General features: G+C 42.4%; 1 protein-coding gene across 2 annotated transcripts in view; it reads left to right on the top strand.

Moving 5' to 3' along the window:
* Nucleotides 1-5,082: 5,082 nt before the first annotated feature.
* The window catches only part of LOC133505324 (protocadherin-16-like), a 101,187-nt gene continuing 79,017 nt past the window's right edge, over nt 5,083-27,252 (top strand). Inside the window, exons 1-2 of one of the 2 annotated variants that reach the window (XM_061828460.1) lie at nt 5,083-5,219; nt 15,306-17,126. In XM_061828460.1, coding sequence (XP_061684444.1) covers nt 15,327-17,126 — 1,800 coding nt within the window. In that variant the 5' untranslated portion in view covers nt 5,083-5,219; nt 15,306-15,326. Of the gene's footprint in view, nt 5,220-11,873; nt 12,074-15,305; nt 17,127-27,252 lie in introns of those variants that run through there. The other variant, XM_061828461.1, reaches the window with a different exon arrangement.

The following is a 27,252-nucleotide window of genomic DNA, read 5'->3' as shown; positions in this document are numbered from 1 at the left end:
TATAATCTCACGAGGTCTTCCGTTCGTAACCTTTCAGAACCCAAAAGCATCTCATATTTCCTCAGGAAACAGTGGACGGGTCCCTCTGGTCAATGTTTTGCCTCAGCTAAAGTCCACATTGGACTCCCGCTGAAACTGAGAACCAGACCCTGCCCCCACCCCTAAAACTCTCATGTTGGTTTTCTGCCCATCCACCTGGAAAAGTGAGCTAACGAGAACCATAAAATTAAATCTTTAGAGTTTTGATCCAAACTCAAGCAGCACATCATTCTGGACAAAAAACAAAACAAAACACTGTGACTCAGAGGAAATAAGGTTGGTTCATTGGGTAAAAACATAATTGAAAAATACTCAGCCCACCACGGAAATGCCCAACATAATCAAAATTGAAAGACTTTGCAATGTGCTCATTGAACTTTGACGCCATGTTCCGCTCACATTAGATAGCATAGGCGAAGAAGCTCGGTAATTTAGTGTCTCCCATCTGTTTTGAATGCCTCATTTCGATTGGGTTCGTTTGGGCCAATTCCTTATAAGGCATTGGTCGAAGTATGATCCCTGCAATTCGCAAACTTTTAACTAAAACGGCCAAGTTCCTGTTCATTTGCGACATCGAAGGTTTTTTTTTTTTTATATGAACCAAAATGGCTTCGCCAAACCAAACTGTCTGGCTTCCTGTTCAGTTTCAGGCATGAAAAAGTGAGACTTTTTCATGTCCTTTTGAATCATTAAACTTTGTTATGATATGTTCAACTTATTTGTACTACTATACGTAATTAGTGCATCTGCGAGTTCGGTCATTGTGGATTTTAGTGACAATGAAAGTTACTACACAAATTTAAAAATTGAATTGTAATAACTTTGTTGTGGAGTAAGTCTTCAGAAGGGTTTAAACACAAAGTATCATTTTGGAACAACTTTCTTAATACTAATTTACGACTCGTCGGCGCGGCGTCGGCGCTTAGCTTTGGGGCGTTCCTTTTTTATGACTTTAAAAACGATTACAGACAGAGGAGAAAACATTAGGAATGATTGCTGTCTGCAGGATATTTGACCATCCATCGTCTCGTCTGGAGGCGAGGCTAATGACTTCCACCCCGACTATAAATCCAAATGAAATGATAAGCTATCAACTAAAGACGAACAGAAAACACAAACATCATCGATCCCTTTTTGAAATTTTAATGAATATAAGTCTTCCAATGGTGATGATGAACTTAATTATCTGTGCAATCTTTCATTTCGCGCAAACAAACACAAACAAGGCGACAATGCAAAATTAATTTGCGGCCTCTTTGTGAAACATGTGGCCGGCTCCTGGAGTCGCATGTTCTGCTGGAGTTCATCAACTCATGTTTTGGCTTCATCTCCTCCAAGGAGCAGCGTACACAGATGAGGTGGACTCAATCTTGGGAAGGGTGGGATCCGACGGCAACCAGAGGTTGCTAAAGCACGGACTCAATGTACAGCACGTAGGTAGTGTGGAAAATACAAGTCTTGGTACAAGTGGAAGCACTGATTCAGTTCCTGTCATTTAAAAGGACCCTTTTCTTATACAGTGACATCGTGTTAGTAAGTTCATTAGTTAGTTATTTGGTTGGTGTGTTAGCTGATGATGCAAATTTGCCTCCATGTACCCTGTGATTGGCTGGCAGTCAGTTCAGGGTGTACCTGCGCCTAATTGTCAGTAACAGCTGGGATAGGTTCTAGCGCTCCCGCAACCCTTGTGAGGATAAGCGGCCAAAAAATGGATGGATAGATGGATAAAATAAATAGATGCAGGAAGAAAGAAAAGAAGAAAAAAGTGTAAATAACTACATTTACTTTTAATGTTAACAGTGTTGTTTTCTTTTTTGCCAGTGCATCGAAGTCTGTTTTGAGAGTTCAACTTCGTTTTTAAGACGGTTTTTAATTTTGGGTTGCAGTTTGCCAGGTAAAGGTGCTTTGCTGAGCCCGCAAGCTCGATTTTAACCGCTGAGCCGTAGCTGTCAGTTCCTGCGGTGATTGGCTGTTAGCATTAACTAGCACGCTTGGTAGAAAAGCGACGGCTGATGTTACTGTATATTCCTCTAAAACTGACACAGTTTCTTAACAAATTAGACCTCCAACCTTTGACCGAACTTCAGTGAAATAGTATTGCATAGTCCATTCTATATTAAACACTTGGCACTCACTGTCGATTTCTCTTTCCTTCGGTCCGGTTGAAGAAATGTTCAGAGCAGTAGCAGAGTGAAAACGGGACAGCCAAAGTCAAGTCAATGTAAAAATCACTGTACCTACTGAGCGACCTTGTGGAACCACTGGGCATGACAGCAGAACCTGATGGAACCACTCGGCATGACACCAGAAGATCAAATGAATTCAGTCGTGATTTTGAAGGGGATTCTGTACCAATCCTTGGTGGCCCAGATTCCAATGATCAACGAGCTGGATGTGGCCCGCAGGCCGTAGTTTGCTTGCCGCTGTGCTAAATGATCAAGGGAAAAGGAAAGGGTACAGGACTACCTCGCGGTTTTACTGGAACAAGTGACATGATACGAAGAAGGTGGTGAGGTGGATGACTAATCGTGCCATCAGAGAAAGTGTGTGTGTGTGTGTGTGTGTGTGTGTGTGTGTGTGTGTGTGTGTGTGAGAGAGAGAGAGAGAGACCCTGTCACAGTAATCAAGACTCACCGCCAGCGTTGGAACGGATCGGACTCGGTGAGTTCACAGTCCTGAGAAAGGGAAGTGGGTCACGTTCAAGTTTTCGTTTAGTTGCAGCTCCAACTTTTAAGCGTGTTCAAAACGACCCTTGTAACATCATTACATTCTTGTCCTATGACTTCTTTCGGGGTCAAAATATGTTTCATACATTCAGAAACATTAAAAGGAAACAGCATTGAGTGGATAAGATGCATTATGTCAGCTTTTTCTGGGCCTTAAAGATGTTTCGCACAACCTCACCGCTGTTCTGCTGTTCGTAAGCCGCAAACGTAAAGTGACGCGACCCAAATAAAACCTCGTGAACGTGACGAGAGAGTGCAGAGGTGTTGCTCCGAGGAGCTGACGCAGGTGACGTGAGAAAGAGCGTCGTCTCTTTGTGGTGGCAACCTCAAAAGGAAAACACAAGTGCGCTTAATACCGAGGTAAGCTATTTAGCGTCATTTGATATGTTTGCAAGAGGGTGACTAAAAGGTTGAGCCTTGAGGGAAAATGCTGAATCATCACAAATCATGATTGATTATGCTATACAAGGAACATCCATCTATTTCTACAGTGCTACACCTCATCTGTATCACGGCTGTACTGAACCTGCCCGAACTAGCTTTTAACAGTTCTGAGTTTTCAGTGAACCTACCAGGCATGTTTTCGGAATGCAGCGGGAAGATGGAGTACCCACACAAAATCCACACAATCAAGAAGAGAACATGCAGCCTCCGCACAAGAGGGCTGCAATGGATTTGAACACACAACGGCACTGTGGATCAGCTGGAAAAGCGTTGGCCTCACAGTTCTGGGGACCTGGGTTCAATCCTAGCCCTCCCTGTGTGGAATTTACATGTTTTCCCCGTAGCTGCGTGGGTTTTCTACAGGCACTCCGATTTCCTCCCACATCCCTAAAACATGCAACATTAATTGGACACTCTAAATTGCCCCTAGGTGTGATTGTGAGTGTGACTGTTTGTCTCAAGGGCAACCAGTTCAGGGTGAAACCCGCCTCCTGCCTGTTGACAGCTGGGATAGGCTCCAACACTCCCTGTAACGCTTGAGAGGATAATGGACGGATAGATATGTAAATATATATAGTAGAGATAAAACAAATAATTTTGAAAATACAGCATTTTATAATATCCATCCACCCATTTTCTTTGCCGCTTATCCTCACGAGGGTCGCGGGGAGTGCTGGAGCCTATCCTGGCTGTCAACGGGCAGGCGGCAGGGTACACCCTGAACTGATTGCCAGCCAATCGCAGATCACATGAAGACAAACAGCTGAAGTCACACCTAGGGGCAATTTAGAGTGTCCAATCAATGTTGTATGTTTTTTGGGATGTGGGAGGAAACCGGAGTGCCCGGAGAAAACCCACGCAGGCAGGGGGAGAACATGCAAACTCCACACAGGTGGGGCTGGGATTGAACCCGGGACCTCAGAACTGTGAGGCCAACGCTTTCCACCTGATCCACCGTGCACCGTAAAAATTCCTCCTATATTCTAACAGCATATATAATATACGTACATATACTCTGTGGCCACAACATGAGGTACACATACAAGTCGAAATTAAACCCAAGAGATAATTTGATAATGTATATATTAATGGGCGCCACAGTGGATCAGCTGGAAAGCGTTGGCCTCACAGTTCTGAGGTCCCGGGTTCAATCCCGGACTCCCTTGTGTGGAGTTTGCATGTTCTCCCCGTGCCTGCGTGGGTTTTCTCCGGGCACTCCAGTTTCCTCCCATATTCCAAAAACATGCAACATTAACTGAACACTCTAAATTGCCCCTAGATGTGATTGTGAGTGTGGCTGTTTGTCTCAATTGATTGGCTGGCAACCAGTTCAGGGTGTACCCGCCTCCTGCCCGTTGACAGCTGGGATAGGCTCCAACGCTCCCAGGGACCCTTGTGATGATAAGCGGCAAAGAAAATGGATGGCTATATTAACGTTTGCAGTGGTTTAAAAAGTGGGCAGCGTTGTGGCCACTGAGCAAACTGTTCCGTACCCCGTGCATACGTGCTCATTCACCATCCACAGTTCCATCGTACAAAGCATGGTGGCAGCAGAGTGCAACACTAAACTCACCTCCACCTCCTTGTGGCTGCTCCAAGGAGTTGAAGGAGGAGGAGGCTGCCAGGCTGCACTCCAGTCATGTGGTGAATACATTACTTTTAGGGAGAGGGAGAGAAAGGGAGTGAGAGAAATCCACGGCTGTTGCCCCACTCAGTTTCTTGCAACCACTTTTTCTTTACAACCTAGCAGAGCTACAACACTGGATGCAGATCTTCCGGGGGCGGTGAGAAAAACACACCTACAGAGGAAGTTTGCCCAAGTTTGCACGTGTCGACTTTTTTGGTGGGAATTGTGCACCATCAACTGTGAGGAGACCCAATGAAGATGGATGCGGCGCTCGCGTTCTCTTGAGTTTTCACTGGGAAGCAGTGAGGAGTTTTTGTGTTTGTTGTTGGATGACTTCAATCGCGCCTCGTTGCCGCCAGCCTGCAGGAGAGAAACCCATGAATGTGAGTTAACACCTTTGAAAGTCTTTAAGCGTAACAACAACAATAACAACAACAACACCGCCACCCCCCTGGCAAGCTGCAGCTTAATGAATGGATGTAGAACTTCCACTCCACCGTGCCAGTGAAAGGTGTGCCGAATAATTTGCCTGGTCTAGTTATGTTCATAATAGGATTCTCACTGTTTTAAGAATAACTTAATTCAAATAAGTTATGAACAAGAAACTGGTATTGCTTGTAAAGCGTATACATTAAAGTATATGCATTATACATTTTTTTTTAAATATGCAGCTCTGGAAAAAGTTAAAAGACCCCCCCCAAAAAACATTTTTGAAATTAAAAAAAAAAAAATTCTGTAAATAAATGCTCTCATTGACAATAAGGTATTTATATTTTGAATTTGGGCATTAGAGCAAAAGTAGAGTTAAAACAAATGATAATTTGACTCAAACATATACATATATAAATAAAATCATCTCTTATTTTTACACACATACAGATACATCTTGTGTGTAGCTACTGTACACACTCAGCACACTCCCATGACTATGCCTTGCTCTGTACTCCAAATAAACTATCTCAGCAGGGGTTTAGTCATCCACTCTTTTGCTTTGTTTTGCTGTTTTGCATTTGTTGAAACTGTGCTGCGCTTCCATTATTGTTTTTCATACGTTGTCCATTTGTTTGTAATGGACCCATTTCTCTGTTACTGCGTTGTTGAGCCGACACACACAAACAATAATTGAAGCTGCAAGTAGCATGAATGAAAAATTCTGGAAATGATCCTTTGATGACATTCATTCATTGTCCGAGCCGCTTATCCTCACAATGGTTGCGTTAGTGTTGGCGCCTATCCCGGCTATCATTGGGCAGGAGGCGGGGTAAACCCTGAACTGTATGCCAGCCAATCAGAGGGCACATGGAGACAGACAAGTCGCACTCACAATCACACCTATGGGCAATTTAGAGCACCCAATTAATGCATGTTTTTGGGATGTGGGAGGTACGGGGAGAACATGCAAACTCCACACAGGCGTGGTTGGGATTTGAACCATGGTCCTCAGAACTGTGAGGTCTAAACAGTTGCTCCACAGTGCTGACCCCCTGCAAAAATAAATAAATGAATAAATTAAAATGACAATTTATCGGCATCCATCTGTCTTCGATACCTGCTTAAGAATTTTGACTCATGGAGCAATTTACTTTGTAGGAGTTGGTCAAACTACAACTGCTGCTTGAAATTTTCCCAGAGTAGCAACTTCGTAGAAAAATATCTGACTTCCTGTTAACTTTTATACTGTACATGCAAGTTTGAAACTATTATGCTATTACAATCAACGTGTCCACCAAAATCCGTGCCAATCGTTCAAACTAATGTCATTCGCGATACATTTTTCTCGGATTTTTGTCCTCAAAATGGTCAGCAAACTTCGATAATAGGGTGCACCCTGATTAGATGGGATGTGCAATTTATGAGCGCCCATCTGTCTAGGATCGCTAGCTCTAATCGAAGTTCATTTGGGCCAAATTTCGTAGAAGGAGTTCGTCAAAAGTAAAGCAAAGCAAACAAAATTTATTTGTATCGCACATTTCATACACAGGGTAACTCAATGTGCTTAAAATAATTAAAATACAATGAAATAAAACATTTAAAACAGAGAAAATAAAAAGAAAGAGTTCCAACCTGGAATAGGTGTTACAAAGCCAAAAATGGTTGATTTTATGCATTCTTGAATTTTTGATACTTTTTTGGGCGCCCTATTACGATAGCCCACCTAATTTCATGTCAGTGAAAACTTGTTTTGGGGGAAGATTACAGTATTTGGTTTTCCGAATGAATGATGCAGGCTTTTCTTGGTCTTTCTTCTTGGTATATATTTTGAGGAGATTATATGACATAAAAAGTCAGGAATTGGATATTTTAAAAACGGCATAAATAAAACAAAACATAAAAACTCCATTGAACAAAACGAGGCTTTCTTCCCCGGAATTTGTTTCCTAAATTGTTCCTTGAAAATACTGAAACCTCATCCATGCACTTGAAGCTGAACTTTTTGTTTTTAATACATAATTTTGAGATAACATCACATAACAAGTAAGACGAAATTAATCAGAAATCTTCTAAAACGGCAAAAAATACATACTCTGATATTTTCCGAAATACCGATAATACCCTAAAGTGATGGATGTGTGAGTTGTCTCTGAAACCAGCATTCACACAATGTAATTTTAATATTTTTTAATTGGCCTCGTCCTCCTTAATGTCTTGGGAGAGAAGGAGCCTATGGCAGCTGACTTTTTTGGCAAGAAAGACCCTGTACTGGTCGCCGGTCAATTGCTGGGCACATATAAACAAACAAGCTTTCGCAATCACATTCTCACCTATGGGCAATTTGGAGTCTTCAATAAACCTAACGCGCCTGTTTTTTGAAACATTGGAGAAGCTTTAGACTCAGCCCCAGAACTTCTCAACTCTGAGGCAAATATGTTCAACACGAAGAAACCGAGCTGCTAAATATTAGTTCAATGGGGAATAAATGTTCAAACTTTTTTGGGGACTTTGAAGTAAAGAGGCCCTGATTTCACATGGAATATGTAAATGAGCGAGTAAATTGAATCAAATAATGTCATGACTATTTATTGTACTGAATAGACATATTGTGACAATTTCTTTTCTTGTGTGCCATGAGGGTTTTGTAATGTAAAATATGTTTTGACTCAACAAATGTTGGGAAAACATAAAAACAATGTTTGTGATCCTGAGGAAAATAAAAGCTGGATCAAAACCAGAAAAAAAAATAGTGCCGCCGACTTCAAAATCTGCCCTCATTATCTTGTTGCCGCAGAAGGAACATTTTGGAGTCATCACTTATTATTTTTTTTTCTTAACGTTGTTGAACACATTATTCCAGGCAATGTGTAAAAAGCTCCAAAGATTATGTCATGAGCAAGGCGCCATGCTTTCACCATTGATGCCCTTGCAGCCTGACAAAGCTGCTGATGCACAACCCTGCCCGGGATTACATTAATGACAAGTGAAATTTTTATGGACAGTCGCGTCTACACCACCCAGAAGAGCAATACTGGCATTCAAGTGGCTGCATATTGAAAACAACAACAACAACAACAAAAAAACAAAGGAGGGACTTTTAAATCATTCCCTTGGACTCAAAAATCTGGGAATCTTTAGAGGGGGTCCAGGTTCAGAGAATTTGTTTTATGGAGCTCATCACATCGTGTTGCTGGAAACAACTTTTTGTTTGTTGTACTTTTTGTTTGCTTGTTTTCTCTTTTTTAAAAGACTCTCATCCCAGTGATCTGTTGCAACACAAAGACGTCACGCTGAGCCAGACAGCGGCTGCTCTGTTAGATGCAATTAACCCTCGCGTTAGCCCTTTTTTATTTCATTTCAAATGGGACCGCCAGCTGGGAGGGTCCAGTGATAACACAAAATCTGCATGTATTAAATATGCACGCCTGCTGCGACACTAGATACATATTTATCATTGTATTTGACCAACACGCAGTTAATGTTTGACTATCTATCTATCTATCTATCTATCTATCTATCTATATCTATCTATCTATCTATCTATCTATCTATCTATCTATATCTATCTATCTATCTATATCTATCTATCTATCTATCTATCTATCTATCTATCTATCTATCCATCCATCCATCCATCATCCATCCATCCATCCATCCATCCATCCATCCATCCTCCATCCATCCATCCATCCATCCATCCATCCATCTATCTATCTATCTATCTATCTATCTATCTATCTATCTATCTATCTATCTATCTATCTATCTATCTATCTATCTATCTATCTATCTATCTATCTATCTATCTATCTATCTATCTATCTATCTATGTCAAAAATGGCTCATTTATCTGATTAGCTTGCTAACTTTTGAGTTTTCTTGTTAGATATCTAGCTTAAAAAGAGTTTTATTTATCTAGCCCCACAACATAAAAACTATATAGTTCCATCATCTGATCTGGCAGGTTAGCTAGCAAAAGACAACATAACATTATTTTAGCTAGAGCTGTCAAACTCATTAGTTATTTGTCTATCTTAAAAACACAACAAAAAAAACCCCTTTGTTTTTCAAGACTTTTTCCCATGAAGACAATCGCAGACATTTTTATGACATTCTGCCCATGTCACATGATTCCCATAAGGTGACCAATGACCCCGGCTGAAGCCGTATCCAAACATCCCCCCTAAACCCGCATGCTGGCACCTGGCACTGTAACGTGATCCCCATGTGTTTTGGATGATGCTGCCGAGGTGTGGGACGCTGTGGATGTGCAGTGTCAAACACACTCACTCCTGCGGTGGGAATAATTCAAATGAATTAGCCCTCTAGCGAACTTGCTAGCTATCTATCTGACTAACAATCTTAAAATATCCAACAAAGATGAATTCTTCTATCTATTTCATAATATATTTCTCAAATCTTCTCTCGATCCTCTATATCTATTGTCCGAGCTAGCTATCTACAATGTTGTACCTGAACAGGTTCAATGAACCAGTTCATTTTTTGGGCATACATGAACTGAATGTAGTTAATGTCTGCCTGATGAACATTATTGAGAACGCGCTCATTCTGGCATCTACGAATGTTTTTTGAACAAAAGTTCATTTTCATTCAAGTGTGCCAGTTTTTGTTAGGTACATCCAGGACAAAACACGCCTTAATAAACTACATATGAGCCTTTAAGTTAAATTTTGGAACGGTGAACTGAACTTTGAACTCGGTTGGGTAGAAAGGGAAATTTCCCAGCGCTATCTAAAAACAGAGCACAAATCTTGATGCTCTCTATCAATCTACGATAGTTACAGTAGAGTAGCTATGTAAAAAACAAGAAAATATACCAACTGACTCATCTTAAAACAACAAAAAACTAGTCTGTAATTTCTGATTTGGAGGTCTTCTCGGTCTCTCATCATGGGAACGAGATGATTCTTCTCGAAGTGGCATGTTTTCCACTGTACTGTGTAACTAAGCTTGTGATGACTTTTTCAAACGCGTTTCAAAGATTTTCTAGTTGTTTTGGTTTACTGCTCGTCATCTTTCACGTCCGTCCATCACTTGTATCTGTGGTTTCCATCCTGGCTCCATTGAGCCTGGGCCAGGTTGGCACGGTCCTGGACCGCAGGCTAACTGGAATGGTGACAGGGAGTCGGAGTCTTCTGTTTCATAGTGCGCTGCAACACTAGGACCCCCACAATACCCCTCCAGGTTTGTTGGTGGTTTGGTTTAATTAAAGTTGGGCAACCATGCTTACCTTTGGAAACTTGTTGATTTATTAGAGAGAGCTCAAAGTAGTTTTTTTTATTTTCTTTGACAAATGGGAGGGAGAGCGTAACTCACATATGTTCAAGTCATAAGTTAGTCTCAAGTCTTAAAGGCCCATTCAAAATCCCATTTTGCTTCAACTGTTTTATGCAAAATGAGACTTTTCAAGTTAGACTTCCACGTGGTTTGTCAATTGAATGCAAAAGGCAATAAACGGCAAAAGGCTTGCAAAACATCTGGATTTTAATTTGCCATCATTGTGCGGTAGTTTTACCAATTCATATTCAAGTGCGTGCCCGCTAAGTGGCTGGTACCCACCCACTCAAAACGCATCTTGAACATCAAGATGAGATTTCCTGGTTTTGTGCGATTGAGTCTTACAAATGAAATCTATAAAGTATAGATATGTTGGGTATTACAGCTGTATCTATAATTTAATATGAAACTGCAGATGAAATAGTGAAGCTTGCATTCACTGTCGCCAGTACTGATTGTCACACGGAGGTTTAATTGTCGTGAATGAAATGAAAAAAAAAAAAAAAATATATATATATAAATAATAATAAATAAACCCTAAATTGAAAATAAAATGAAAAGAGAGGGCTCTTTTCATTTTCACCCACGCCGCGTTTTCAGCTCACGCTCCCATTTCAGCGGGTCATCAATCCGACGTTTGGGGAATTGCGTTTCACTGAAGAAAGTAAGACATCGAAGGATCCACACGTGACATTTCTACAAGCCGCCACAGAGACACAAGCCGCCGCAAGCCACGAGATGCTGTGATATTACCAAAGACCAATCAGAGCAAAGCTGTATTCCATATTTAAAAATAAAAAATAACATCCATCCAATCAGATCAAAGCTTATTTCGAAATTAATTATTAATAAGATCCATCACTCATTAAAGACCAAATAGAATACCTCCAACCCAAATTATATTGCAAACCCAATAAATAGACACCAAAGACTTAAAAAAAAAAAAAAAAAAAAGTATTCAAAGTATTCACCATGTTCCACAAATGTACTGTAACTTACATTGTTAAAACTCGCGGCCAAAATTATTCATAGCCTGGCCAAATATTGAGTTAAAGTGTTTGTTTATTGGATGAATGTCCGGAAGTGTTTTATTGAGAAATATTTCCTTTGATGTTTTAACATTTAATACATTTCATCTTTTTCAATTTTGTCCATTTCTCATGTCTTGTCCGCCAAAAGGATACATAGTCTCCACATTACAAAAAAAGAAAAAAAAAAAAGTTTAACTCAAAATGTGTATGTATAAACTTGATGCGGGATTATTGGTGTAACTTTGTAATGCAGATGTTGAATAGTGGAAGGTGGCAACAGCACTGAGTTATTTTTGCCAAAAGTAAAGATGTGCTTGTCATGTTCCTATGGTGCTAGAAGACAAATTGAAGGGAGCGGAATAAAAGAGCAAATGTGTTTTTTACGTTTTTATGTACTATGATGTATCAAGATGGAAGACGTGCACAGTCAGCAGTAAGAGGTTCGCAAGAGTGGAGCAGATGTTTTGATTTTGCATGTAAGTCCTTGAAACCTTGAATGCGCTTGGTCGGTCATGAGCATTCAAAGTAGTCAGACGTAAAGAAAACATTTGAGACATGAAAGCCACAGAAGGGATTGACTTACTCAGCGCTGACCATCAGCTGTTTATGCTCTTTTTTTGTTGTGTTGCTAAATTCAACCCATTACCTTACCCTAGTTAGCTCGCTATGTTAACCACAAAACGTTTAATCATCTCTTCCTAGTTAGCTATTTTGAAAATACATTAGTGAGCTTTCAAAAAACACAAAACTATTTCAGTTCTATCTAAAAATATATATTTCTGTTTGTGTATCTTGCTATACCTCTTTTGCTTATTAGTTCCAGCAATCAGATTAAACACAGTGAAGTACCTTATAAAGAACTCATTAAAAACTTTGTTTAGCTATTTATTCTGCTAGCTAGCTAGCTAGCCTGCCTAAAACACAACTCATTTAGTTGCTAGGTATGTATCTTAAAACCTCAAAATCAAATCAAAATCTATCTATCAACAGAGGTGACGTCAGCTCTAAGTGTGAATGTTATTAAATCCAGGAAAACTCTTTCTTTTTTCTCATGCTTTTAAAAATATATCCACTTTTTGATCATATTACTTGCACTGTATGCGATTTTAATTGCCTTTTTTAAAATATTTTGTTTGTCATTTTTATGGTTTTATGCCGTTTTAAATGTTTTATCTCTTTGTTTTCAAATGCCTTTAATCATGTAAAGCACATTGAGTTACCTCGTGTATGAAATGCGCTATAGAAATAAATTTGCTTTGATCTATCTATCTATCTATCTATCTATCTATCTATCTATCTATCTATCTATCTATCTATCTATCTATCTATATCTATCTATCTATCTATCTATCTATCTATCTATCTACCTATCTATCTATCTATCTATCTATCTATCTCAACCTGATTGCTTTCTTGCGAGATATCCTTCAACCTATCATAAAAGCTAGCTAGTTATCTATCTTAAAAACAAAACAAACAGGCAAGCTTGCTATCCAACACTTTTCTCGTGATAGCTTCAGGACTTTTGCAGAATATTTTCTTTTTATTATAATTTTTTTTACACCATTCGTTGCTGTTTGCAGAGGGTTGTCGTCATTTTTGTTTCGACTCATAATTGCAGACTGACTTCTAAGCATTCATAAATAGCAATGGAGGTCTGTGTTACGTATTTAGCGTAGAGATAGCTTTCAGCCTTCATCCACAATCTTCCCCCTTAACCTGAAATATTTCTAAAATCTACTTTTTGTGTGTGTCTGTGTGTGTGTGTGCAATTACCACAGCAAGTCTGCTAGATCCATTATCCTTGGCTGGCTCAGCAGAGGTCCTCTACCCAACCAAAAGGTTGCTTTATTCCAGTTGTGGAATTCTTACAAAGACTCCAGCTTCGGAAAGTTATCCTTTGTTGCTTTGGAGAAGGGGGAAAAAAATGCCCAGTGTTACTTGAATATAAATCAATACAGGAGACTTGAAAGTTCAACCGCTTGTCAAAAGTTTTAAGCTCCGGCTGCGCTCGTGTTGTAGCCAAGAGCAGCACTCACAAAGCTGCTTTAGTGCGTGTGCTATACATGTGCTTGCCCTTTCATTTGCCACCAGTATTACCAGTCTCGAAGTGGCAGGAAAGTACAGGAAGCCAACCCGAAGCTCAGTTTTGATTAAGATACAGAATTAAGATACAAAAAAAAAAAAAAAAGGTTTTTATTGCATAAATTGAAATTTTTGAAATGTATTGAAACAGGTGTCTTCACATTTCTGACACAAGTTCCTCATGTACGAAGAATTATAGTGAACCCCCGTTTGCGACATGCACTTATAAACCTTTTTCGCTGGGTGTCGATTACTCGTGGATTATCTCTATTTGTAGCAGAGTTCGGTCCTCATTTTCTCACATTCCTTTTCCCTTGACACGCCAAGAGTTTGGCAAAAAAAAGCCATACAAAGTTAGTCCTTTGATGCCGACTACACTGTGCTATTGTAAGTTATGACAAGGTCTCTCCCAAAGGCTGCCATCTTTAATCGTCCCATTCCCAAATCGCATGACTCAAGCCTGTATGTGTACGTCAAAACAAGTAAATCTCTCAAATTCTTGACATTAAAATGAGCATCTTTTGTTCCAAAGACTCAAATTAGCCATGAAGCATCTTTGTGCACTGATGGCTAGCTGCCAGCAGACACTAATTGCTATGGTGCCAAGCCAGAAAAGATTGTAAATGCATGCACTGAGCCCTTGGGCTTGGAGGCCATGTCGCCTGAGGATATGACGTAATGAATCACCACTTTGCTGAGAATTTGCACACAGCAGTCACACCACTGGGGGGAGCCATGGTGAGCAATCAGAAATTCTGCCTCTTTTTTTTTTTTCCAAGTACAGGAGCCAACGTGGACAGTTTTTGATACCGAGGCAACCAAGGGTGTAGCTAGGGCGTTGCTACCAGTGTTTTCTGATATTTATACCCTGTAATCAGAAAAATGTCAAGTAACCAAGTCAAAGTTCAAAATTCAAATGAAACACTTAAAAAAAATGAAAAAAAGAAACACCCTTTCCTCATAACAATAATAACGATAATAATAATAATTTTCAAATAAATACATTTTGGGGGGATGACAAAATATCCAGCAGGACACAATGACTGATGAACATTTTCAGTGGACCAAAGAAACAAACATTAGTGGAATCTCATTTGTCTTAAGCAATTCGTTTTTATATTCATTACCCCAAATAACATTGAAGAACAGTTCTCTCAAAGGAAACTGCATGTTAAGTGTCCACACACAAATTCAATCCAGGTTCTGGCCTGACAGACTCCATGTGCGTCCATTGCCACGGTGAGCAGCAAAAAAAATGAGAGCTGCACCTTTTTAATCAGATGGAGTAGGAGCAACAACTAAGGAGATGAGAGGTGGTGGGCTGCGGCATGTGGTTTTGATGTTATGAAGGCAGCCAGGGTGGTGCACATGGGGAACAAGGTGTTGACTTATTAGGTGAGGTAAGAGGTGTAGGGAAAATGTTATGTGAGGGTCCTGTGTGGTTGGGAATTGTGCCTGTTCGACATATGGCAAAATCTTTTGTGGAGTTTATTATTTTTCTGAAATGAGCTTGCGCTACAGTACATGTCAACACAGAAATAATACGAATCTGCATTGTTTCTACCACTGTCAGATTTTTGATATTGTTGAGCGTTTCCTCACATGTACTCAATGTGTCTACAGGTTTAGAAAAAAAGAGCCAAAATGAAGACAGCTGCCAAGGGTTCCGGGAAGTCTGCAATGGATCCTTTGCAGTGTGACAGCTGTTGGATGAGGAGAATGATGCTGATGTTGTACGTAGTCCTGCAGCTCATTTCAGTCCTTTCGCCGGTGGTTCAAGGCACCCTGGATCTACAACTGGATGAGGAGCAACCAGCGGGAACCATCGTTGGCGACATAAGTGCGGGGCTACCACCTGGCATCACAGCGGCACTGTACTTCATTTCTGACCACGAAGGCACTGGTGTGAGCACTGATTTGGACATTGATGAGAGCACAGGAATCATCAAGACAGCCAAGGTATTGGACCGAGAACTGAGGGACAGATATAATTTCATCGCAGTCACCATGACAGGTGTAACAGTGGAGGTAACCATCAAGGTCAATGATATAAATGACCATGGGCCCACGTTTCCGAAAAAACATGCCACTTTCATAATCCCGGAGCAGACTGCTATAGGCACTAGGTTTCCTCTTGACCCGGCAATGGATGCGGACGGAGGTCATTTCACCACCCAGGGTTACCTCATTAGGGATGGAAACATTGGTCAGGCTTTCACCTTGGAGACCAGGAGGGGAAGCAATGAAGTCTTGTATCTGGACTTGGTGGTCAATGCCATACTGGACAGGGAGAAAAGATCATCTTACTCTTTGTCCTTAGAGGGCTTTGATGGAGGTTCTCCTCAAAGAACTGATCAAATGACCTTAGATATCACCGTCCAAGATATCAACGACAATGCTCCTCTGTTTAATCAGAGCCGCTACCATGCTATCATATCCGAGAACCTGCAACCGGGAAACAACATCTTGCAGGTGTTTGCCACAGATGCAGACGAAGGAGACAATGGCATGGTGACATATGAGATCAACAGGCGACAAAGTGACCCGGATCATTACTTTGTCATCGAACCGCACACGGGCATCATTACTCTCAACAAGCCGCTGGACTTTGAGATGCGGCGAGTCCACGAACTGGTGGTGCAAGCCCAAGACAATGCCACACACCCAGAGGTGACCAATGCCTTTGTCACCATCCACGTCAGAGACTACAATGACAACCAGCCCACCATGACAATCATCTTTCTAAGTGAAGATGGCTCTCCTCAAATCTCAGAGGGCGCACAGCCGGGACAGTACGTGGCTCGGATATCTGTCACAGACCCAGACTACGGCGAGTACGCCAACGTCAACGTGTCGCTGGAGGGCGGAGATGGCAAATTCGGTCTGACAACCAAAGACAATATCATCTATCTGGTCTGTGTGGATCAGATTCTTGATCGGGAAGAGAGAGACATTTATGAGTTGAGGGTAATGGCGACAGACTCAGGCACGCCTCCTCTCCGGGCCGAATCCTCGTTCACCATTGAGGTGACCGACATTAACGACAACCCGCCGCTGTTTGACCAAACGGTGTACCGGCAGGTCATTCCGGAAGTGGTGTTTCCCGGGAGTTTTGTGTTACAGGTCACTGCCCGAGACAAAGACCAAGGGCCCAATGGCGACATTAGCTACAGCATCCTTCGGGATAAAGGAGCTTTTGCTGATTGGTTCAGCATAGATGCCATTACAGGGATTATCACCACTCTGTCCCAGCTGGATTATGAAAAGAACCCCAATCCCAGTATAACTGTAATGGCCACAGATGGAGGGAGACCGCCGCTGTCATCAACCGCGGTGGTCAACATTGTACTTCAGGATATTAACGACAATGAGCCTGTCTTCGAGACCAACTTCTACAATGTCTCCATCAATGAGGACACGGCTCCGGGGACGTGCATCCTGGAGGTAAGACACTTAAAAGATTCTTATATCGCCGACCAATGGGGAAAGCAACTCACTGTTTCCAAAGAAAGAAGTGTCACTTCAATCACAAAAGACTTCCTAATGAAGCTGGTTGAGTGGGAGAGAAAAAAAAAAGTAAAAAAAAAAAAAATACACAATAAACCTTTAGTTCGGGCACATAACACACTCAACAGGGACCTGATATTCGTTTTGTTCAAATACACAGTATTCTTGACTGTACAATTCCCCCCTCCCCCCCACTCCGCACACCCCCACTTACAAACTGAATCTTGCATGGATCAAAGACTTGGATCATGAGTGCAGTCCAGACAGAGGGCTCAGCAGACGGGCGCTTGGCCCAGGGTTTGGCCTTGGGGAGAGGGAGGGTTGACGCGGGAGACGCGGAGCCTCACCGCGACTCCTGGCTCGTGCACAGAAATAGAAGCTGCGAAGGCTTTCTTGTGTGAGGTCCCCCTAATTATAAATCAGAAGAACCACAAGGATGATGGGAGATGGGAGCAAACTGACATTGATTATAGAATTTGGAGCGTGAAGCAAGGAATAGTTAAAAATGTGTGTTTTGGAGGAAACCCAGCGTGGGTTGGAGCTCGTGTTGATGAAAATATCTGCAAAGCCACACGTAGTTATCTCGCCAAAATGTCTTCCCTCTGCATTTCCTTCAACGTATCACAAGTTCTCGGTTCACCAGTGCTCTCCAAGTATGTGTCCGAGTACAAGGAACCCCTTCAAAGCCAGTGCTCTGCAGACCCTTTTGAAATGTTGGCGGGCCGTGTGAGAACAGACTGCCTGGACTCGGGGGGCCTGTTGAAAAGCCAAACTTCTAAGGGCAGGCATGAAAAACCCTCTTTTTTTTTGTCATTGCACAACATTGTTCAGACACTTTAATATTATTGTGATTGACTATTTCAAGTGGTTTGTTTGGTTAGCCCCCATAGGTCCCTCAAGCACAGCGGTTAACAATTATCTGTGCCTGGTATTTTTGTCGTTTTCCTCTTGTGGATCCATCATTATTGATTATTATTTCTTTTTTGTAGAAAAAAAAACGGTGTACTAGTGGTTAGCACTCCTGACTGATAGTAGAGAGGTCCTTGATAAAATCTCAGCCCTGGTCCTACTGTGTGGTTATTGGATGTTCTCTTCATGCTTGGGGGTGGGAGGCCTCTTTGCGTAGTCGGACTTCCTCCCTACATTCAATAATCATGGATGTGAAGTTCATTAAAGATTTTAAATTGTCCCTAGGCGTCAATGTGAGAGTGACTTGCTGTTTGTTTATATGTGCCCTGCATTTGCCTGACAAATCGTCCAGGGTTCCCCGCACTTCTCGTACCCAAAGTCAGCTGGAATAGGCTCCAGCTCATCCACAACTCAAGCGTTGGAGAAAAAAAAAGTGGTTAAAAAAAGATGTATAGTAGAAGACACCCAAAAATAAAACGAAAGCCTGTTAACAGTCACCAGTTCTTGTAATTCAAGCTGCTAGATATCTGCAAAGAAAACAGGTCAGCATCAAGAGGGGAAATCAAATTTGATGTGAAGAACACAATTTGAAAACCCGCAAGATAGATCTATGAGCCAATACCAATTGTAATCTTCAGTATAAATTCTATTGCAGCGCCCTCTGCATAATGTGCAAATTAAATATCAATGTCACTTTCACTTTATATGTCAACTGCACTCAGTGGATTTTAACCTCTGTTTCTATCCAGTGCAGCATGTATTCATCACAAATGTGACAAGCCCTTTTAGAACAATAAAAAGCGGACAAGATCCAATAAAAATAACAACCAATGTGTGATTAAATGGTGTAACTGTTCGTGGAAAAAGCTCACGGTTGTCGACACCGATGTCGACTCAAGACAAGCAAACCTGCCAGATCTTTGAATCGCAACAGCAAAGTAGAAAAAAAAAAATCCTTGAGAAATTTTAAATGGGCCTGCTACCTGTTGCTCGTCTGCAAGCCGCAAAGATTTATTGTGAGTTGGGCTGGCCTTGTAGAACTATTTTAAACTTTGCCTGCAACAAAATGGAAAGTATTACAAAGATAAATCTACTTATATATAATTTATATCACACTGGCAAACTGAAACATCTCATCAATAATGTGCTGCAGTGCAAAAGGTTACACGGCATTGCTACAATTTTAATATGCTAACATTTGGTGTGCCAAGATTTAGCAACCCGAGCACAGAAAAACAAAGACGGACTGACACAGAGTTGAGCTCAAGTATTATTTCAATTAACTCTTGTTAAAATGCTTACATGTTCAATTATTTTGCTCTCTACTACAATACAGAGTCATGGAAAAAAGTATTCGTCCACCCATGTTTCCTTTGATTATTTTCAGCGTTTTTTTCTCCGACTATCCCGCATATTATATAAAGCAAATTGAATAGCGAAAGTGCTTATTATACATTGATTTTACATTTAATTTGTGGTCAGATACTATTTTGAAAGGTAATAGCTCAAATGCAGGTCACACAAAAGCAGGTTTACTGTATAAGGATTTCACGTTGTGCCTTGAGGTCTGTTATAATTTAGAAATAGCAATAAAAGCCAAACTTCTGGCTGTGTTGGCTTTTAGAGTACTTTGCCATCGCTTCCCGTATGTGTGATTCAACTTCTAATGTCGTGACGCATTGACTGGTGCATTGCTTATGCCGGGGAGTCATTTACACGGCACTCTATTGCGGTTTTCTCGGCTAAGAATTGTCCCTCTGTCTGCATAGGGCCCCCATTAAAAAGGCGAGAGTGTGTTGGGGGCGGGGTGGTGGACTCCGGGCGGTAGAAGGGGGGGAAATGAGCCTTGACGAGTGCTGGCATGAGTGACAGAGGTGACACAAGCAAGTTGGGGGTGCTGGCTCAGGAGATCTTTGCACCCTCCTTGTCGTCCGTCCATCTGTCTCTGTCTGAACTCTTATCTGATCTCACCTAATTTCTCATTTGCTGGATGTAAGTTTTGACCATATCTTCCTCGCTCTTATCACACCCCCACTCCTATGTCCATAATAAGATGGGGAGTTTGTCATGGCGGCAGTCCCCCATTGCAACTTAACACCACACAGTGAGTTTACCCCTTCTTGAAGTCGTAGTCCAGAATCCAGCCAAAAGCTAGTATGTGACAACATCTTTGGCATCACATCAAGTGCTAATAGTGTAGACCAGGGATGCTGAGATAAATTCATACATTTTGGTCATGATTTCGTGTGTGCTGAATTACTCTGATCTTGCATAATGAACCCACTCCTGCAAGCCAAGATTTTTAAAAAAGCGGAGCGATGTGGGCTGCCACTCAAACACGTCCATTATTTCGGTTGGGATCTTGAAAGGCAGGGTTGAAAGCTCTCTGTAGAGTGGCACTCTCACGTCTCCTTTCCTGTGAATTGAAAGCAGCCTTCTTATGGGGGGGAACAAAAGAATACATGGATTACTGTGGAGAGAATGATTGGCAGATGGCGATTCTTTGAGGCAAGTGGCGAGCAGAATGCTCCCTTCAAAGTATTCAGTTTTCCAAGGTAGGTTCAGTTTCATGCCCCTTGTTTTATAGGGCCAGGGGACTTTAGTTACCGTGGCGAATGGGGTAAACCTAGGGCTCTGCCACTACAGTTAAGCGTATTTTTGGGGAATAAGGACTGAACCTTAAAATAAATGGGTTACTGATCATTTGATTTTGAAAACATTGCACCGGAGGTGGACGTGCATATGCAGCCTCATGACATCTCACAACGCAGACTAACTAAACTAAACTCAGCTCCTTCCCTCACATCCAAAGTTTGTCTCTGACAAAATGAAACTCTTCAGTGTTCCTTGAAATCCAATCACTACATTTACTAAAACAGCAAATCGGAGTGATTTTCATCAAACAGCTGATTGGTTTGACAGAATAAATTTGTGAATGGTGAAGATGTTTTCCTCTCGCTCTTTACATTCCATAATAACACTGACATGACCCCACATGAGTTCTTGGTTGACCATTGAATGGAAAAGAAAAATGTGTGCGAAAGAGTTTTAAACTGATATGAACTGCTTTCACTACATCTGCATGGTATCAATGTATGGCTAAGAAATACTGTTCATGTATTATCCGGTCCTCAATTCATTTGAGTCTTTGGTGTTTCAGCTCTACGACAGCATCTTTCAGCATTCACACATCATTTTGAAGCTTTTTATAGTTGTCTTGAATACTGCAACAAGTAGCAAGCGGCCACGCCGTAATGGTTCCTACAGTACCGTTTAATCTTGCTCTGCTCGCTCGAATTTCCTCAGAGGGGTGCAGAAAGCCTGCATTGCTTCGTTACATCTTCATGTATGTTCGTTCTGGAATGCGTCCACGATAAAACGGGGCGGGGGGAGAGAAATCCTCACCGTCTTACTGAAGCATGTGGGATTTGCATAAGAAATCTGTCCATTTCCTCGTTTCTATTCACATTCAGTTCCTCCTTAGAAGATTTGTCATCTTTGTCTAAGTTCCTGCTCATGCACTGGGCCTTGCTGCATCCGAGGAACCGCTCGTTCTGCCAAAGGGCCATGCTGAATGCAACGATTTGGTGACTGGGAGGGAAAATGCAAATTCTCAGCTGCATTCTTAACATTCACTCTTCTCCTCCCGCCGATGGACTTGGCTGCCTTTCGGAATGATCTTCCAGAGTATCCAAAGGATTTTTTTTTTGGTGTGTAAACACTTGAAGGCAGTTCTGGAGATAAGTCCAGAATTGGTATTTTTGTACAGAAAGCATGTAATCAATTCTCACCAGACGTTTTGTGTGGAGAATTTGTGACAAACAAAACACTCACTGGTCTGTTTTCGTGCCAGTTTGGACGGGATCCCCCCGGAGAAACGAGCTGACGCTGCCTTTGGTCTCGTGTGTTTCTTTTCCCCCTTCTGTAAACGACCCAGCTCCTCTGCGGTATTGCACTCTATGCAGCGGAGTGGTAAAATTGCAGGAAACTGGATGTGCCACTTAATGCGTTGGTAAATGTAGTACTTCCTCGAGCACACGCCCCTTGGGCCTTCAGGGCACTGACATGAACGTCGGCCCGCGTGCACATCTGGACGGAGAGTGGGCGTTTGGGTCAAAGTTGTCTCGCTGAGGGCTGCTAAGGGTGTTTTATTGCTCTTGGATGTCCATCAGCAAATTTACAGGCTTCCTCGGGCACGGGTGGGGGGGGGTGACATTTGGGGGAGAGCGTTTTGGCCCACCAACGCTGTGGATGTTCTTGCACCAAAATGTGAAGAGCAACCAGCGAGTGAGTTCTCTGGTCTGCCAAACCTGTTATGGATCGACATGTCAAACTGATTCATGGATTTGGGATTTGAGTAGAATGCCGTGGTAATGCTTAGCACATCTGCCTTACTGTCAGGACATCCGGGTTTGAATCTCCATTGGAACATCTCTGTGTGGAGTTTGCATGTTCACCAGGTGTTTGATTTTCTCAGGGTACTCCAGCATCCTACCACATCCCCAAAACATGCATGTTTGCTTAATTAAAGACTCTAACCCCAACCTTCCATGACAATTTGAGTGTGAAAGGTTGTTTGTCTTTATGTGCCATAGGATTCATCGCCAGTACAGGCTTTACCCCACCACTCACTTTAAGTCAGCTACGAAAGGCTGTCTTTACTTATCTCGTCTTCTTAATAATGACATTGTTTTGTTGTCGCCTGTCTGGAAACATAAGTACATGAGCAGCAACCAACATTAGTCACAACGACTTTGATACTGAGAAGAACCAAGATAAAGCAGGCCAAATTCTACTATCGATGATAATACTTTTTAAGAACTAAATGGTGCAGGAATTGTCTGGCAATGTTCAGCGGCATTAAAGTGCTTGCTTTTTAGCAGTGCATGCCTTTTAGCATCTTTGTGGACACAGCCTTTTCTTCCTCTTACACAAGCGGAACCTGCTTGCATCGTTACTACACTCTAGCTTTTCCCTCAAATTGTAATCACGTTAACGAAAGGTGTCCTCAGCGTCAGCTCCACAGTAGAGGAGGGCGGGGAGAGCTGTGGCTCATTTGCACGAGACAAGATAAATGCCCCAAAGTAGGCTGATTTCAGCAAGGCCAAAAAAAAAGAGGGTGATTGTGTGCTGTTTTGACAAAGGCATGACACATACATTTTGTATTAAGACACCTTCAAACTATTTTAGATTATGAAATAGAGTAGTCAGTAAATATGGTAATACTGTGGATACCTATAACACAGTTTGGTTGAAAGTCAATAGAGTAACCAAAGCATCTGTTTGAGAACAGCTTTCACATGTTGACATAGCCAACAAGAGTTAGTACGTGGGATTTATTTGACGTTTTTTGACACTTGACTTGTCCATGTGACTACAACAAGGTTATACTCAGAGGCTCGGGAACCACTTCCTTTTTTTTTGCACCACTTATGTAACCCATTCATGTTTAAAAAAAAGAAAATTCCAGCAAAACGATTTACTCCTGGAACACAGATTTGAATGGGAACGCGCATTCTTAACGTCATTGATTTTCGTAATTGTTGAACTGTGGAATTCCTTTGACTCTCCTTCCTGAGTTACTGCAGAGTGAATGTTGGGCTGGCTGATTGTTTTCAAACTAAACAAGGTGAAGGTCGAGGGTCCGTGCAGACTGGGGTGCAGCCACCCTGGCAGTCAAGCCAAACGTTTGTGTGATTTGAAATCAGCTGGAGAGCTTTTCTGCCCACATCTGGAAAGGAAGGAAGGAAGGAAGACAGAGCTTTCTTTTGGGACAAGAATATTTTCATTAATGCAGCTTGACTGCCAAGCGTCTGTTGCAGGTGAGGCAGAACTCAGTGGGACTTCTTAGTGTCTATGAGAGAAAGCAAACACAGAAGATCATCCAGGGGGCGAGTCGGCCTCTGACAGCTGTAGCCAAGCTCCCAACGTAACAGCTGTACTCAGCTGTTGCTCCCTCCTTGGACCTCTTCCTCTCACAAGGGTGGGATCTCCATCGCAGACAAGGAAGAAAACCCGAGTATCTGTATGATTCCAGACTTGTTATCATTGCCGGCTTCCTTTCCCACATGGTCCCGTCCTGTCACGCCGCCTCGTTTCCTCCCTCTGGAGCGGTGACATGAGGGCCAGAGCAGGTGAACGCATCCCATCTGCGGACCCTCCGGCTTCCCTCGTTGAGGATGTGACAGCGAACTTGCCTTGAAGGTCCCAGTCCGACCCTGCCCCAGCTTATTCAATTTGATAATACTGGGTGAGGTCAGACTGCAGGTGTGTGCTCTTTCATTGACTCCAGACTCCATTATCCACATTGTGTCCTCCGTCCACTTGGGACACAGCTGAATGAGGCTGAGAGCCTCTTTGGGATGATGCGCATGCCAGGCCTTCTGTTCTCACAGGCCCCTTCGTGCTTTGGCAGTTGCCGGACAAGCTGGGCATCAGGAAGCATCATCTGCTCGTAGCGGCCGTTCGGTTTCTGAACAAATCTGGGCTAAATCATCCATGCAGCCCCCAGCTGTCCATCAGGGGCCACCAGACCGGAGAGCAGATGCCAAATGACAGCTTGCTAGGTAGCGAGAATCAGTAATCAGGGAAAGCCTGACCCTACACTCCAAAAAAACGACAACGTATTTTGCAGGACAGGGGCCCTTTGGTCAACTGACACTTTGAGGTGATGAACAGCGGACAATGAACCAGTTTGTGCAGGGGTGCCAGAATTAAAAACGTCACGCGGCACGAGACGGTGTCCACATTTACTGATGTGCCGTTTGTCTTTTGATCGTGCATTACGACTAATGACCAAATTTAGGTGAAGTTGCCACCTTAGAAATGTAGCTGCATCGTAAAGTGAGGAGTCCCTCTACTCTTAATTGTGTGTTAATTACAAAGCAGCTCCGTCTAAGAAAAATTTGTACTGCGCTCATACACACACACACGGAGCCCTTAAAATATCTTAACCACCTAGAAAATGATCTCCTCATCCAAATCGTGACTGTTTACAAAGAATGCATCGCTTACGTCTGCCAGCGACCTCAGGGTCCTTTTTTTATTCACCGCCAGCCTCGCTGCGCCATCGCGGGCTGCCAGTTGAAATGTTAAGCGGGTGCAGCGTTCAATCACACAGGGTTGTGCGGTCACACCACTCTATTTCTACTCAGCTAATTCGATACATTTGGGCTGATTAGAACCGGGGAAGTCGGCCCCACTCCAAAAGGATGAGCGCTAATGTTTAGAAATGTTCACGTTTTATCTGATTAATGGAAAACAGCTGTTTGGTAATAGATTGTCGCCTGTCGTATATCATCTGCAGACCTCCATCAAGGTCGATTAATCCTGCTTTGGATCAGCACCCGATTGCCATTGCCATTGCTATTTTGGATATGCATATCTCACATGTGTCAACAATATGCTTTGGGATTGATGCATTATTCATGTGAAAAATTCAGAAAAATGTTTCAAAATTACAATGTTGACACAAAAACCTGTATCAAGTTTCGTACTTTACATAAGCCCCACCTTTCCATTTCCACTTGATGGAAAACTGTTGGGTATCCAGGATCGCGTCATCCTGCTAAAAAATGAAGACATTTTACAGCTTGAAAAGCTGGCAATCCTGTTCTAGGTAAAATGAGTCCTCTGCAAGGCTTTTAAGGTGGACGGCTTCAGTATCTTGTGATCCACAGACGAGGAAGACACGACTAACCACTCGGAGGCGGATGGTTTGCGGCCACGGGATGCTCTACTTTTACATTTTGGTTGGCCGCCCTTGTCAGCGTGGTTTCAGACAGCGAGGCACCCGGCCTTCCTCCAGTCAGACTCCCTGTCTGAGGGCGCAGATCCCCTATGGTGGTCTGGTCCCGCACTGCCGCTTGCGTGTTTTCGAGCTATTACGATAACCCTCCTTGCGTCATATTGGTGAGCATCCAAGGTTGTCTGTCCTATCGTGAGATGAGACAACTGCTTGTTTTAAAATTCCCCCATGGAGAACTAATTACCACAGGGTTGTGTTCTTCTTCAGTCGGGGCTAATTTAGCCTGGCGCTGGAGGGTTTTTGTTTAGAGCTTCTTTTAACCCCGTGTGTTGGAAGAACAAATTTAGATTGTCGTGCAGTATGGAACCCAAAGGCAGTGTGGGGAGCACTGGGGTTCTGCTGTAATTAAGCAGCACTTCTATGTAGGAGCGCCTCAGTCGAGATGTGTGATGTGGTATCAAAGCATGCAAGCTTAGGGAGTGTGTGTGTATGTGCTCTGAGGCATTCTTTTTTTGGGGGCTGGAATGAATTCTCCAATCAGTGATCTGGATTCCTCCCAGATTGCCTCACTGGTGTTGCCAGTGCGCGAACACCAGCGACGGCAGCGGAAACATTTACAAAGCAGATGATGTTTTGGCGTCCTCAGCCCGGACTAAAGTGATGCGCGTCATTGCTCGGCCACGCGGGCGTAGCGTGACAGCGGCTCAGCATGCGCGAGCGTCTCATCCAACCCAGAATATGAAAGGAAAATCACCGACCTTATGTTTGTGGAAGAATACGAGAATAAATAGCTCTGGGCTAAGTGCTGAGATCGTGGCATGTTGCTTCTCTACTGGTCTGCCGCGAACAATAACTTGTTGATGCTTCTGTCAGCAATGCCAGGCCAGCGCATCAATTGTTGCTGTCTCTTAATAGCAGACTTGAGATGGTTGCAGGATGCAGTTGCAACAGTGACTCAAATTCCAGATGCATTCATTTCTAGACTCAGCGGTTTCTAAACAAGGCTTCGTGGACCAAAAGCCATGGTTTTTGGGTCTGCCAAAGAATTTGCTATAAAAAAATGCATCATTTTAAATGACGTGGTAATAAAAAAGAACATACTAAACCAATTATTGCTGTGCATGATCTTTAGGCCCATTTAAAAGCACTGACATACCGTAATTGTGATTATATAACAAATAAATAAACCCTTGACTGTAGCAGCATTTTGCTTACTAGTGATGATTAGTAAATCCATTTATCAATCCATTTCTATTACGCTTATATGCTCTAGGTTTGCAAATGAGCTAGTGCCTATTCCAGCTGTTAGGTACAGTTTGAACTGGTCACTGGGTCAATAACAGGGTACACAAAGATAAACAACCATTTGCACTCAATTCAGTGGGTTAAGAAGGAAATTACAGTTTC

Source organism: Syngnathoides biaculeatus, chromosome 8, assembly GCF_019802595.1.
Source record: "Syngnathoides biaculeatus isolate LvHL_M chromosome 8, ASM1980259v1, whole genome shotgun sequence".
Lineage (NCBI taxonomy): Eukaryota > Metazoa > Chordata > Actinopteri > Syngnathiformes > Syngnathidae > Syngnathoides > Syngnathoides biaculeatus.
The sequence above is the reverse complement of the archived record's forward strand: the minus strand, read 5'-3'. Positions and strand labels throughout refer to the sequence as shown.